At 33.4% G+C, this 14,722-nt stretch overlaps 1 protein-coding gene across 3 annotated transcripts; it reads left to right on the top strand.

The window, feature by feature from the left end:
* The first annotated feature begins 10,508 nt into the window (after positions 1 to 10,508).
* LOC114389697 (protein SHI RELATED SEQUENCE 1-like) lies at positions 10,509 to 13,630 on the top strand. Of its 3 annotated transcripts, none has more exons than XM_028350439.1 (3): positions 10,509 to 10,776; positions 11,607 to 12,196; positions 12,868 to 13,630. In XM_028350439.1, the coding sequence occupies exons 2-3, from the start codon at positions 11,617 to 11,619 to the stop codon at positions 13,239 to 13,241; spliced, it is 954 nt and encodes a 317-aa protein (XP_028206240.1). In that variant the 5' UTR covers positions 10,509 to 10,776; positions 11,607 to 11,616; the 3' UTR covers positions 13,242 to 13,630. The 3 variants fall into 3 exon arrangements, with proteins under 3 accessions (XP_028206240.1, XP_028206238.1, XP_028206239.1); XM_028350437.1 differs by having other exon boundaries at positions 10,510 to 10,776; positions 11,556 to 12,196; XM_028350438.1 differs by lacking the exon at positions 10,509 to 10,776 and adding an exon at positions 11,121 to 11,422 and having other exon boundaries at positions 11,556 to 12,196.
* The last annotated feature ends 1,092 nt before the right edge of the window (positions 13,631 to 14,722 follow it).

Raw genomic sequence — 14,722 nt, 5'->3', positions numbered from 1 at the left:
CATGATGGGCAATGGATCTATATTAGATTGCCACCACATTTGCACTGTTGTTCCATTGTCTATTCAAGGCCATACTTTTCAGGTTGACCTTCATGTCCTCCCTATTAGCGAAACTAAAGTGGTTTTGGTGGTGCAATGGTTAAAAGGATTGGTCTTGTCCTTACTGATTACAATACCCTTATGATGCAATTCACGCTAAATGGGTCTCCTGTCATTTTCATGGCCCAATATCACTTTACCCCCTTATTTGTTTGCTCCCAACTCAAGTATATTATTCAAATAAACGTGGCCTTTGAATTTTACAACATTCAAATCCTTGCTCTTTCCTTTCTTCCACCTCCCTCTGAACCTCCAAACCACCACGACCCTTACCTCGTTGGCTTCTTAAAATGATTTTCCCATCTTTTTACTACTCCTAACACCCTTCCCCTTGATAGACCCACAAATCACTAGATCCACCTTCTTCCCAATTCCACACCCACCAATGTTTGCCCTTATCGATATCCACATTTTCAAAAATGTGAAATCAAAAAACAAATTGATGAATTACTTCATATAGGTTTCATTCAACCTAGTAAGAGCCCTTTTTCGTCCCCACTTCTCCTGGTGAAGAAAAAAGACAATTCATAGTGTTCTTTTATGGATTTTCGCGCCCTTAATTCCATTAATGTGTGCAATCAGTTTCCTCAAGGCGATGTCCTTTGGTCTGAGCAATGCACCTTTTACATTTCAACCCACTATGAAAAGTATTTTTGCTCCTTATCATCGTCAATTTGTTGTAGTGTTTTTTGACAATATATTGGTCTATAGTCATACCTTTGTAGACCATCTGTTTTCATTTGGAGCTACTGTTATCCGGATGAACATCTTTTTCTAAAAGCTTTGAAATGTTTATTTGGCCAATGCCAATTGGAATTTTTGGGCCATATTGTTTCGTCACAAGGTGTCTCACTAGAACCTTTTAAGATACAAGCAATGCTTGGTTGACCCACACCTTCCTCTGTTTGAGCTCTGCATGGATTCTTGGGGGTTAATCAGCTTTTATCGTCACTTCATTTAGGGGTAAGCCTCTATTGCTACACCTCTGAATGCCCTTTTGCGGAAGAACAATTTTGGTTGGTCCTCTGATGCACAACATGTTTTTGATGGTATCAAAAAGGCTATGACTACAACCCCTGTTCTGATTTTTCCTAATTTCACTATTCCTTTTGTCTTAGATATTGATGCTTTGGGTACGGCTATGGGTGTCGTTCTGACGTAGAACAACCACCCAATTGCTTATTTTAGCAAACACTTTTGCCCCGCTGCGTACATCTACATACATCAAAGAACTTCATGTTATTACTTCTGTAGTCAAGGAATGGAGACAATACTTGTTTGATCACCCATTCATTGTAATCATAGATCAAAAAAGTCTTAAGGACTTGATGTCTCAAAGTATGCAAACCCATGAACAACAAATTTACCTTTCCAAACAGTTAGGATATGATTATTCTATCCAATATCGTGTGGGTCGTCATAACGTCGTCACAAATGCCTTATCACGACCCCTTGAGACTCTTTCCTCTCAATTTTTGGTATTGTCTATATCCCATTTTGTTTTTTTTTATGAACTCCGCTAGCACTTGACTTCCAACGTCGAGTTCACTTCTTTACTTCAAAAGGTGACTTCCTCTCCATCTAACTTTGTTGATTATAAGATCCACAATGGGCTTCTTCTTTTCCGGCACCGTATTTGCCTTTTCTCTGATTTTCCTTTGAAGAATACAATATTGCAATAATTCCACCATTCCCCAATTGGTGGTCACATGGGTTGTTTTAAAACTCTTTGTTGTCTTCAATAAATTTTTTTAGTCTGGTATGCGACATGATGCCAAATAGTTTGTGGAACAATGTCATACTTGCCAACACATTAAATATAAGACGAAATGTCCAGCTGGTCTCCTTCAACCTTTTTCCCTCCCTATTGCAATTTGGAAGATATCTCACTTGATTTTAGTGGTTGTGGATCACTTCTCCAAAGCTTCACATTTTGCAGCATTGCTTACCCATTTTACAGCCTTTAAGGTGGCTCAGTTGTTTCTGGATATCGTGTGCACACTTCATGGCTTTCCCCATAGCACCGTCTTTGATCGCGACCCAAATTTTATAAGCAAGTTTTAGAGATAACTTTTTAAGCTTAGTGGTACTTTCTTGCGCATGAGCACTTCGTACCATCCCAAAATGGATGGTCAAATCGAAGTTTTAAATCACATTCTCAAGCAGTATCTTTGCTTTTTTTTCCATCAACAACCCTCATGTTGGTTTCGTTTCTTGTCTTTGGCTGAGTGGTCTTACAACACTGCCACTCATTCTGCTATGGGCCTTTCTTCTTTCCATGTTTTTATGGCAAGGCACCTCCCTTTATTCCCCAATATTTACTAGGATCTTCTCTTATTGAGGCAGTTGACCAACTTCTCTTTGAACGAAAAGAAATGCTTTCTGTCCTACAGTGGAAACTAACCAAGGCCCAACTTTAGATGAAGGTCCATGCTAATTGCAGATGTCGCGATGTTCACTTTGAGGTTGATGAATAGGTTTATGTGCGTCTACGACCCTACCACCAATTGTCGATCTCTGGTGCCCCTTACAACAAGTTGACCAAGAGATTTTATGGCCTTTATAGGATTTTGGAAAAGCTTGGTCATTTTGCCTATTGTTTGGACTTACCTTTTACTTCCAAAATCCACATCGCTTTCCATTGCTCCCTTCTGAAGCCACACAAGGGACCTCTTCCTTCTTAGATAGATGCTCTTCCTCCTATGGCCCCTGATCATCATCCTATCATCCAACCTTTAACTATCCTTCAATCCAAATAGGGTACTTCATCCAACCCTCCTCAACGCCTTGTGCTAGCTCAATAGTTAAAGCTTTTTCCCAAAGATTCAAGTTGTGAGAAATAGGATGATCTAGCTATTTCTTACCACCTTGAGGAAAATGTGGATTTTTCAAAGGGGGATATTGATAGCACAACTCCTGTAAGTCTTGAAGCAACTACAAAATTGCCTCTGCATAATGAGGCCCAACCCAAAAGGATAGTATGCAAACCAATTCATTATAGAGATTAGTTTTCTCATTACAATATAGTATTTTACATTTCTTTTATATATCATGTAAGGACAAATTTTGTTATTTTGTTTCCCTTTTGTTGTTATGTTTCCCCCCCTTTTACAGGCATCCAACATACTGTGTTGTGAGCCTAGATGATATATATAGACCTTTTCTAACATGAATAAGAACAAAAGAATTCAAAAGCCTTGTTGTTTTCTTTTTTTGGAGGTTGCCTTGTTCTCGAATTCAGGGTAAAATCAATGAACCTATCATTGATAAACCATACTTTCTTTCTTGATAAAAAAGAACAACATTTGTGTTGCATTTGAGTACGCCAGGTGGGGTGGGGTGTGGGAGTCCAAGATGTTCGACTTGAGGATGCTCGAGCTTGCTGGGGTGTTCCTTTTGCGTGAAGGCCCTATGTATTGATTACTAGAGAGACACATTCAAAGGCTTTTCTATATCATCTCATACTTTATCATTACAACAGTTCCAAATAGTCCATAAGGAAACAACAAAGATGTTGAGTTGTTGTTGAGAGAGATGTTGAAGAGTTGAGAAGACAAAGGATCTTGTGTCTTCAACCAAGCCAGCTATTTCATCCACTTTTTGCTGCAATAACACCTTTGATGAAACCTTTTTTGCATGTGAACACTAAATAAATATGTGCCAATCATTCTCTATGAAAGTTGAACAGAATGAGCATGTAAGAGTGTTGTATATTTTCATTAAGATATTTCAAAAGGTAAATATTCCGTTTAATCTTTTTAATTACATATTTTAATGTGAATTAATGTCATGTTTAAATTGTAATTATAATCTATTTTAATTATATTAATTAGTCATCATTTTAAATTAATTACTATAAATATTTATATTGAAGAAAGTTTAGAGAATGTAGAGGAGATCCTTTCTTCCTTCTCTGTGAGTTCCTGGATTTTCTCACAAAAAGAGTTTGTTAGTTTTGTTGCCCCAAATTAATCTTGGAAGGAACTTATTATATGCTAGGGGACTTGCGCATATTATGCGGATAAGTCCTTAAGGACAATGTAATTTTACACATCTCAGGTTTACTTTGTTTGTGATTATTTATGATTATAAATCACACTTCCTGAATATTCGATTTGTGGTTTATTATTGATTGTGATAATGGATCCTAAGGACAACAAAGATAACATTGAACTCCTTTTGAGATGAGTTTCTCCCTTGCTGGAATGCATATGCGGCGACATGCCATAAGAAAACCTTCATTTTTTGCGAAATTTTTGGATTCTAGACTAGCATCCAGTCACCTCTCTCCCAAAGGTGAGAGCTATCAACCATATTTTTCATAATATGAAAATAAGTTAACATAATTGAGAAATAAGCCGCCTAACCTATTACAACTTTGTAAACATGAATCACAAATAGAGGTGTCAAAATGATCTTTAAAGTATGTGTCAATTCAACTCAATACGATCCAAAGGTTAAATAAATGGTTATAAAAATGTTGACTTACTTTTTTTACAGAATGATATATGACCCAGTTTACTTAACTCGTGGGTGAAGTTAACCAATTCAAGTTGACCTTAACCAGTTCATGCTAACCCCTTTTTTTTATATCTATTTATTTATTTTGGTTATTAATGTACTTGATTTGTTTTTTATTTGCTTAATTTTTTAGTTTGTTATTATGAATTAGTATATTGTTGATAATTGTATATTTAAGTTTTTCCATTTCTTTATATTTTTTGCATTTGATATTTTTATATTTTAAATTAATAAGATGAGCCAATCTATCTAACCTACCAATATGTGTGTGGTGAGTTTAGTAGACTAACTATAATGCTTCTTTCAAAAATCACAAAAATAATCAGTTGATTTGAAGCCATTAGTTAACTTTAACACAACCCTCCTTTTATACTTTTTCTTTTTATTTTTTATTTTTTCTCCTTTTGTCTATCATTGGTGGGCATGATGACCCCCTCAAATTTCCATCACTATTCTCTCTCCTTTTATTTTTCCTTATGTTAATGTTTGGTTTAGGGTGGAGGAAAGAAATATGAGAAAATAATTATACTTTTCATGTGAAGCCACACCTTTTACACTATACTTTAATTTAAAAATATTTTTTTTATCCTCTAAAACAAACACACTGTTAATAAGCTTCCCTCTCATCACTTGCAAACAAATAGACCTTAAACAAGCCATGCACCCACTATCTCAAACTCTTGCTAACCAATATATGTTTGTCGTAGTCATCAATGAAGATTGGTTAAAGAGGAATAGCAAAATAATAGAGTATGATCACGAGAAAGAAAAGAGAATGAAAAAAACTCATTAATAAAAGCAGAACAAGGTGATAAAAAAAATAAAAGAAATTGGATAAGAATATTTGAGAGGAAAGGAAGATCGTCCGACAGAACAATACACTTTTGAAAATAAAATAGACAATTTATATAAAAAAAACACAAGTATAAAATTTTCATAAGTTAAAAAATAAAAATAAAAATAAAGATTCAAACAAAAGAATGAAAAATGAAGAAAATTGAAAAAGAATACGAAATGAAGGGGAAGCAAAAGAGTTGCAATAGTGAATAAGATGACGAACCAAAATGCAGTATATAACAGTTTTCTTTCTAATCTTTTTAACAATACTTTCGAAAAAATAATTCAATTAATTAAAATAATAATAAAAATTATATGTATATGTAATGAATGTTTATAAAAAAAATACAATAACGTTCTTTAACTACCCTAGAATACAGACCCGTGTTTTGCATGGTTAGTAACTTAATTTTTTCCGTAAGAAGTTATAAAATTTAAAGAGAAAGAGAAAATGAAAAAATTAGTACAATTATATTTGTCGAAATTTTCGGACAATTTTTATATAAATAAAGATAACACACAAGTGATATGCTAATTTCAAAAGTAAGACCGTTGAATTCTATTGATGCATTTTAGACAGACCACTAGCTAGTCCAACCATTGCATTGGGTGCAAAAAATTGATACTAGTAATGATAATTTTGTTTTACACTCTTTATTAGAAAATATAAATTTTGATGGTCTAAATTTTAATTAAGAATCTATTATTTGATTTTGTAATTTTAATAAAAATTTAACTAATAATTAGTATATAATACTTTCTCCGATTCTTATCATAAGATTCAAATTAAAAATTTAGATTGAACCTTATAAAAAAAATCAAAACTCGATCACTTTAAATCTACGTAGTACTATGTTTGCAGCTGAGGGTTTAAAAGCTTCAAAATTGTAGTTTAATGCATCTTCTTGTACATCCTTATCATTTATCAATATCTTCTCCAGAAACGAACATCACCACGAAATCCAGCATGAAACCTTCAACATAGTATCTGCAACTCAGTCACCTAACCCACCAAATTTTAATCGTATTGCGATAGCCATTGGTTTCTTTGAGTTGACACTAACCAAAACGCCAGCCCCTCAATTTGTCTCCTCCACCATCAACTTCACAAATACCACAAAATCAACCTTTGCCATGCAATGGTCCTTTTTTATTTAACCCTAAGTCTACCCACTACTCGCCTCATCATCCCAACAGTCACAAACCAAATTCATCCTCTCAACTTTTTTAGGTGATTTATCCATATTTTAAGTGAAAAGTTAAAATAAGACTAATATCATCTCAAAATATTGAGATTGAGATATATTTAAGTAATTGATTTCTCTTGTTCTTTCGGATAAACCACTATGAAAACTTGCATAGAGGATGCAATGCCTACCCCTAGCTATTCCCCCGGCACCCAACAAGTGTTGCCTTAGCTATCTAAATCGCCTGAAAGTTGCTGGAATTCACCAACCCAACCAAGTTCCCTCCTTTGCTGTGTTGAACTCGGCTGATCAAACATTTGTTATAATTTTTTTTTTCTGTTTTAACGAAGATAGAAAAAATATTATGTGCGCTAATCTAAAAGGCTAAATCTTACATGGAAAGCAAATGAGAAATTAAAACGCATATGAAAGAGAATTGAATTGTGTTTCAAACCATGCATTAATTGAAAGTTACATCTAGTTAAAAAACTTAACTAGTTTAAATCATTTATCGTCTATTACTATTATATTATGGTTTAAATGAAAACTTATATATGAACACATTTAATTCAAGCTTAATATATAGAATCACAATTCAAGCCCTCCCTCAATTAGTGGAAGAGATAGAGGGGGGGAAAAATATTAGTAGAGAATATTTTTAATAATTTAATTACATCTATTCAATTAGGATTGCGGTTAGTCCTTCATAAGTATCAAAGATTTTGTTAACAGTCGGTTCAAGTCGATAAAAAAAAGTCGGTTCAAATACATGACATAGAACCTTGCAAACTCAAGTATAATTGCATAAGACTTTCCAAACTAAAAAATTTAAGTATTTTTTTAACATACTCTTCAGATTATACACATTGATCTTCCGATACTTATAAATAAAAACTAGAAAACAATAAACATTATTGTTATTTTTGGAGGCTTTTTGGTGAGCTACAATAATAGCTATAATAAATGAATCTCTCAAAGAATAACTAGTCAATTAAGGCTGTACAATGAATAAAAGAGGAAACTGAATGTGAGTTGAGAAAGAAAAGTGAATGCAGTTTGTGTAAGCAGTAAAATTTACTTTTCTTTCTTTGCCGTTACAAACTCTTGACAAATGTTGGTCATATTTGCTTGGTGCAATGACTAAATTTTTAAATGTTGTCTCATGTATTTAATATAGATGATGCTTTTTAAATGCTTGATAACCAATGCAACACTTATAAGATTTATCCCATTTTTCTTTTCGCGTTGTTTTATCTTAAGAATATGACACACTTAAATACTATTTCCTCTGTTACATAATAAATAATAATTGTTGTAATTTTTTTTCCAAAATAATTATTATTTTAGTTTTTCAATATAATATTTTTTAATTTTTTATTAATATCCCTTATAATACCAATGATAGGAAACAATATAATGATAAAATCAATTTTGTAAGATTGTTATTTTCTTTCATTTATTTATTAATTTTTCTTGGTCTATGTAAAAAAATTAAGAACATAATAAATATTGTGTAATGGAGAAATTAAGTATTAGCTAATTTTTCTTTAAATTAATCTAATTATCATATATTAATTTGTTTTCTTCAAAATCAAAGGGTTAGACAATCATAGTCCTAACGTTTTATGTTAACCATGTTGATTGCAAATTATTCATGCTAAACATTATTTTTTTAATCTTAAATTAATCAACTTTAATTCAGGGGTGGAAACAAATTTAGACCAAGCTATTCATTTCCTTAAATAGGTCTAGTTCCTTACATATAAAATGTAAATCTACCTTATTTACATGATACGTGTCATTTTTCAAGGTTTAACATTGCTTCTTTTTTTTTTTTTGACAAATTAATATTGCTTTTTTAAAAGCTTGACTTGATGAAAGATCTTTTTAAATGCCTACCGTATAATAACATTTATAAATAGACTAACTAGCCTATCCCTAAGTAAGCCAACATTACTCAGAATGGGTTAATAAATAAGCCCATAAAAAGGCCAATATTATAATATAAGTATGTTAAAAGTAAAATTATATATAAATTAAATATATGTTTAAAAAATATTATTATTAAAATTTTAAATAAATACATAGCTCATTTCATCTAGACCTTTTTCAAAAGTTTAAAGCTCAACATGACAACATGTTTAATTAAATAAGCTCTCTAAAAAAACCTGACCTTTTAGTCTAGTAAGTTAAGTTTGATCTTAAATAACCGATGTCAAAGGCGCATCTTAGGCTGTCTAACTGATGTTTACCCTTGCCTAGAGTAAATAGTGCATGATGAACCATAATTGAAATAGTCCATGTTGTAATCACTATTCATGTTTGGTTATAGAAAACGAGTGTTATTAACAGGTTGCTTAAATTAAGATATTGGTGAAGAAACATTTGTCATTAGATGTTAAATATTTTTTAACTACTACTAATTAAAAGGAAAGAAATAAAATATTTATGTAGTATAATAAATATATTGATAAAAAAACTAATATAATAAATATTTTCCTTTAGATTAAATATTTTCTAAGAACGCACTCGTAATGCAAAAGATCATTTATGGATATAATGAATATAGAGGCAACCAATTAAAAGACCAAAATGTATTAAAATTATAGATAAAGTTTGTTATAGAATCCATGTTAATATTATTATAAGAGTAGTAGTGTTATATTCTTTTACAATATTATTGTAATACTTTACAGTTATATACTAACTAGTGGACTTAGCATAGTGGTTAAAGAAATAATAATAAAAATATTTTATTGAGAATCTAAGTATTTATTAATGTAAAAATAATTTAACACTTACTCTTTTAATTAAGTAATTAAAAGCTTTTGTAGTAAGTCCTTACTTCATAAAATGAGTATTACATGAAAGGTAAATTAAATATATTAAATAAACTATTTTAAAATATTTTATTCTTTTAATTTCTTTAGAAGAACACGCTAGATATAAAAAAAATCCTCTATAGTACTATTTCTATTTTGTATTAGGTCTCATTATAGTTTATTCTTATTAACACGGTGGTTAAGCAAAAATTACTGTGACTAACGGTTGCATAAAAAAAATGAGAATTTGAAAAAAAGAAGAGAAAAAGGTTCGATGACAATTTGGTGGCGCTGTGTTCCCCTGTATGAACGCATATTTATTTAAGGCAACATGATTATTATTTTCATGGAAATTCGATCTGGTTGCCTCTTTTTCACCGGTCCAAATCTCTACCTCAAAATAACTAATCACCCCCACTGTTTTATTAGTTAATTGTGACACACAAGACATAATCACGGATTAGAATCATCCCAAAAACAATTTTTTAAACTAAATGATCCATAAGTAATCAATGTTCTTAATTAATTATTTTTCAAATATACGAATATGTATATATATATATATATATAATGCAAATTATTTTTATTTCAAACGATATTTTGTAATTGATTTTCAAACATTTAATAGTTAATTTAATCTGTTATTGTGGATAACACTTTTGCTTTGATTTAAAATTCTTCAAAACGAACTAATTAATCTTAAAAATAATTTTAAAAAACACTACTAAAAATAAGATAATGTGAAATGTGAAATATTTGCGAGGAACAGTGAGGTAAATTGTGTGATAAGGATTAAGCAGGGGGACAGCGGAATTTTTATTTTAATGGAAGCGAAAACCATGAATTAATGGACACAAAAGGGGCAATGTGTCACGAAAAGCAGCGGGTTTTCCGGTGCAAAGGACGAGGGAACGCAGAATGCTGTTTCTTCGACACGTGGCATCGATCTCAGCCGTTGAAGGAACATGGGAAGAAGATCGCAGCACCGGTGGAGATGCCATGACATTACATTCATTCCGTTGCAATTGCATTGTTGAAGAGAGAGAGTACTACTTGCTTCTTGCTTACTGTGCAGTGTAATGTAGTGGTTTTGTCATTATGCCAAGTTAAACACGCAGGCTTCAGACACAAAAGGAGAAACTGCTCAGAACTAAAAAAAGAGCTCATAAACTCTGCAGAAAAATCAGAGAGAGAAAGAGAAAGAGAGTGAGTTAGTATTTATTAAATTGAAGGAAGCATCAGAAGGTTGCAGAGAGAAAGAGAGGGGCATGGCGGCGCTTGCAGTGCAGCGATAGCTGTAAATAACTGTGGTACTGTTGGTGCTGTGCTATGCTATGCTATTGCTATGTTCTCTTTTTTATTATTATTATTAATGCATAAATACACATGCCAGTAGTATATAATAATGCATGTATATTCACAAACGCTGAATTAGGAGAGTGACCAAAGAAAGAATTGAAACCGCGATTAACGCTGCGCGACACTGTTCGACGCCTGTCCTTAACCAACGAAGCTTCAATTACCCTTTCCCCAACCACAACGGCTAAACCATAACGAGATATAACAACACCAACACTACACCCAAAACACACTCTTTTTTGAAAAGAAAAAAACAACTTTAATTAAATAAAATAAAATAAAATCTGTTTTTGTTTTTTTTTTTTTTTTTTTTGTGTGTGTGAGAGCTTGTATTTTGTGTTTGATTTCTGTTTGTGGTTTTTGCTTGTATTTTTTCTGGAGACAACCCTATTGATGACTCTAGTTGCCATTACACAACACAAAATCCAACAGAACTACAGTGTTCATAATTTTTTCTCAACATAAATTCTACAAGCTCTAGCTAGCTGCTGCTGCTGCTGTTGTTCTTGTGCTCGTCCTCGTCTCACTCCCAAATCCCAATTCTAAACCCCACGCCTCATTCAAAGCTCAAAACCCAGAGAATTAATTCAACCAATAGTTACAACTTACAATTACTTCTTTATTTATTTTTTAATTTTCTTTCTTCTTCTTCTCTTTCTTTTGTTATTTTTTTTACATGCTTGCTTCTTTCTTCTTGTTTTTCTTCTTCTCAATATCCTACAACACACAGCGATCGAGTTTTCTGATATGGATTTTGGGCTACAATTGAAACCCGGGTCAGGTCCACAACAATGGCGGGGTTATTCTCATTAGGTGGAGGAGGGCGAGGAGGCGATAACCAAGAAGAAAACAACAACCAAAGCAGCGAGATTCCACCAGCGGAGACCCTATTCTGGTACAGCAAAAACGACGACGTTTCATCCTATCACCGAGGGTTTGAGCTATGGAACCAGCATCAGGAGCACCAGCACCATCACCACGCGATGCATCATCCACATGCGCGTCCACTCCTGCAGCGAGATCTTTACTCCTCCGGAGTGGGACCCAGCCGCGGCGGCATCTCCGATGATCACTCGTCGTCGAGATCGGCGGCGTTCGTGGCGATGCGCGCAGCCGGGGCCGAGGGAGGAGGAATAAGCTGTCAGGATTGCGGCAACCAGGCCAAAAAAGACTGCCCTCACATGCGGTGCAGGACGTGCTGCAAGAGCCGCGGCTATGACTGCCAAACCCATGTGAAAAGCACATGGGTTCCGGCTTCTAAACGCCGTGAGCGCCAACAGCAGCTCATGGCGTTACATCAGCAACAGCAAGAACAACAACAACAGAGAGACATCTCCAAGCGGCCGAGGGATTCTCGTTTGTCCTCGTCAGGTACATAATGACACACACTACTACTCACTCATAAATACATACATACATACATTACACTCCCAGTGCCTTTTTTGTTTTTGTCTTTGTCTTTGTTTGTTCACAGTGATGCACAGAAGAACTCGCAGTTTCTGTGTGATTGAGTGATGAATGAGAGTGGGGAAATAAAGGAAAGGAAAGGAAAAGAAAGGAAAAGGAAGAGAATCTTTAGCCAGGGAAATTCTCTGAAAAGATATCGAGGGACTGCTGAGAAAGTTTTGGAAGTATACCTGCAAACAATGGAACCGTATCGATTGCGTGTTAACCAAAATCCACCATTTTCATATATCAGCTTTTCTTTCTTTCTCTTTCTTTTTCTATTTTTTTTTTCTCTCTCCCTCTCCCTCTGACCCTTTCCCTTTCAATAAAACACTGTTATTTAGTAGCCCTGACGAATGGATTGACAGCAAGAAATTGTTTAATTTTTCCCTCCTCTTTCTTTGCACATTCTCTCTCTCGCTTCCACGCACTGCCATTCATCTCCACCACTTTCTTTCTTTGTTGATAATCAGATCACAAGAATCTAGTTTTTCATTTTTTTTCAGTAAAAAGCTTTTTTTTATATATATATATTTAAACCATGTAACTAACTCATAGTTCTTTATTTTTTTTCTTCATCTTTGTTTTTTTCTAAGGGTTAGAGGAAGAAGGGCATTTTCCTTCTGTGGTTAGTTCTCCAGCGGAATTCAGATGCGTGAGGGTTAGCTGCGTGGAGGACTCTGATGATAGATACGCATACCAAACCGCTGTGAGCATTGGAGGACATGTGTTCAAAGGAATCCTCTATGACTATGGTCCTGAGAATAGTAACAACAACAACAGTAATAATAATAGTAATAATTACATGGCTGGAGAAACCTCTGCTGTTGCTGCAACAGCTCAGCCCTTGAACCTTGCTGCTGCTGCTTCTTCAGCTGCACTTATTGATCCTTCGTCTTTGTATTCAGCTCCGGCTAACGCATTCATGGCTGGTAGTGGTACGCAATTCTTCCCTCACACAAGATCTTGAAAAAGGAAAAAAAAAAACAAAGAAAACGGGGATTGCGTGTTGGTTGTGTCTCACTCTCTCACAGTTCTTCTCTTTCACACCAACTTTGTGTTTCTAGTAGCATTTGATGATGATATTGTTGTTGTTGATGAGAATGAGGCCTTGTGGTAAATTTGACACTCATATTTTGAAGTGGGAGAGGAAAAAGAAAAGACAGGAGAGAAAAATATATATATATGGATGGATGTTTATTTTTATTTTTTTTGTGCAAATTATTAATGCTTAGTTCAAAGATAGATCATTCTTCTCCATGTTGAAAAACTAGCTCTAAAGTTTACTTGTTTCTTAGCTTTGTACGATATAAGGACACATCTGGTTCTAATGTTGTAGTTTGGTGTAGAGTGTGTCTTCTTTTGTTTGATCAGTTGTTGCATTATTATTATTATTATTATTTATTTCTTTATAAATCTTTTCGAGCCCCTCTTTCGTGTTGAATTATATATATATATACACACACACACTTTGTTTCCGGTGGATTTTGAACCTGGAAACTGTTTTTTTTTTCCTGTTTATATACCTATCTGCTATAGCTGGTTTGAAATTTAACTAGAAAACAAATTTTTTATCTTTATTTGGATTGGAAGTCTAACCCTCAAAGAATTAAAACTTGTTTAGTTCCTTCATATTTTGGATGGGGCGGGTGGAACCATGCACGAGCATATTCCAGTTTAAAAGGTGAAAGATCTCTCTCTCTTTTCCCTCTTCCCATGTGATGATACTGTAAATTCCATTATCTCACCCTTGCTCAGATCGTGACGTTGAATTTAAAATGGGGAATATTGCTTATCATTGTGCTCATATTTAATGCACATGCAGGAAAACTATACGTATATAGGGGAACACTGCATTTTATGTGTAAGGAATACAGCTTATGGCATAACCATATACTAGAGTATATATGTTGTTGATAAAAGGAAAAACTAAAACAAGTAAAACAAATATGCAAACTAAGATTTCTGAACTTTCCTTAAGCTTCTCATATGATCAATGCAGCATGCTCTCTCATCATGAATGACCCCAGTTATTTCCCATAAATCGATTTGGTTGTAAAATCTTTGAAATTTTGATATATACATTGTATAGACTCAATTATATAATGTATATAGATAATAACAACTGACACCAAAGTCAAAGTTTGTAAGAAATATTGTGAACCATACATTGTACTTTATCTGTATGAATATTTCATTTTGAGCAATTATTGTTATACAAATGAATTTTTATAACCATCATATAAAAAGAAAGAGAAGAGAGAGATGCCTAAAATATAATAAGTGATGTAACGAAGAAAAAAAATGTTATAAAAAAAATTCATGATATAAATATTTTTTAAGAATCATGCAGATTATAAATTTAGGGATTGACTGCTTGCGATAACTATGATGGAAAAATGGTTATATATATATATACATGGACAGTATGCATTCACTCTTAGGCACTTG

This window comes from Glycine soja, chromosome 16 (assembly GCF_004193775.1).
Source record: "Glycine soja cultivar W05 chromosome 16, ASM419377v2, whole genome shotgun sequence".
Lineage (NCBI taxonomy): Eukaryota > Viridiplantae > Streptophyta > Magnoliopsida > Fabales > Fabaceae > Glycine > Glycine soja.
The sequence above is the reverse complement of the archived record's forward strand: the minus strand, read 5'-3'. Positions and strand labels throughout refer to the sequence as shown.

What these genes read in the sequence shown, in the direction of transcription:
- LOC114389697 (XM_028350439.1), top strand. Translation starts at nt 11,617, where the DNA reads ATGGCGGGGTTATTCTCATTAGGTGGAGGAGGGCGAGGAGGCGATAAC. An exon ending in TTCTCGTTTGTCCTCGTCAG is followed by an intron (nt 12,197 to 12,867) that starts GTACATAATGAC and finishes TTTTTTTCTAAG; the next exon opens with GGTTAGAGGAAGAAGGGCAT.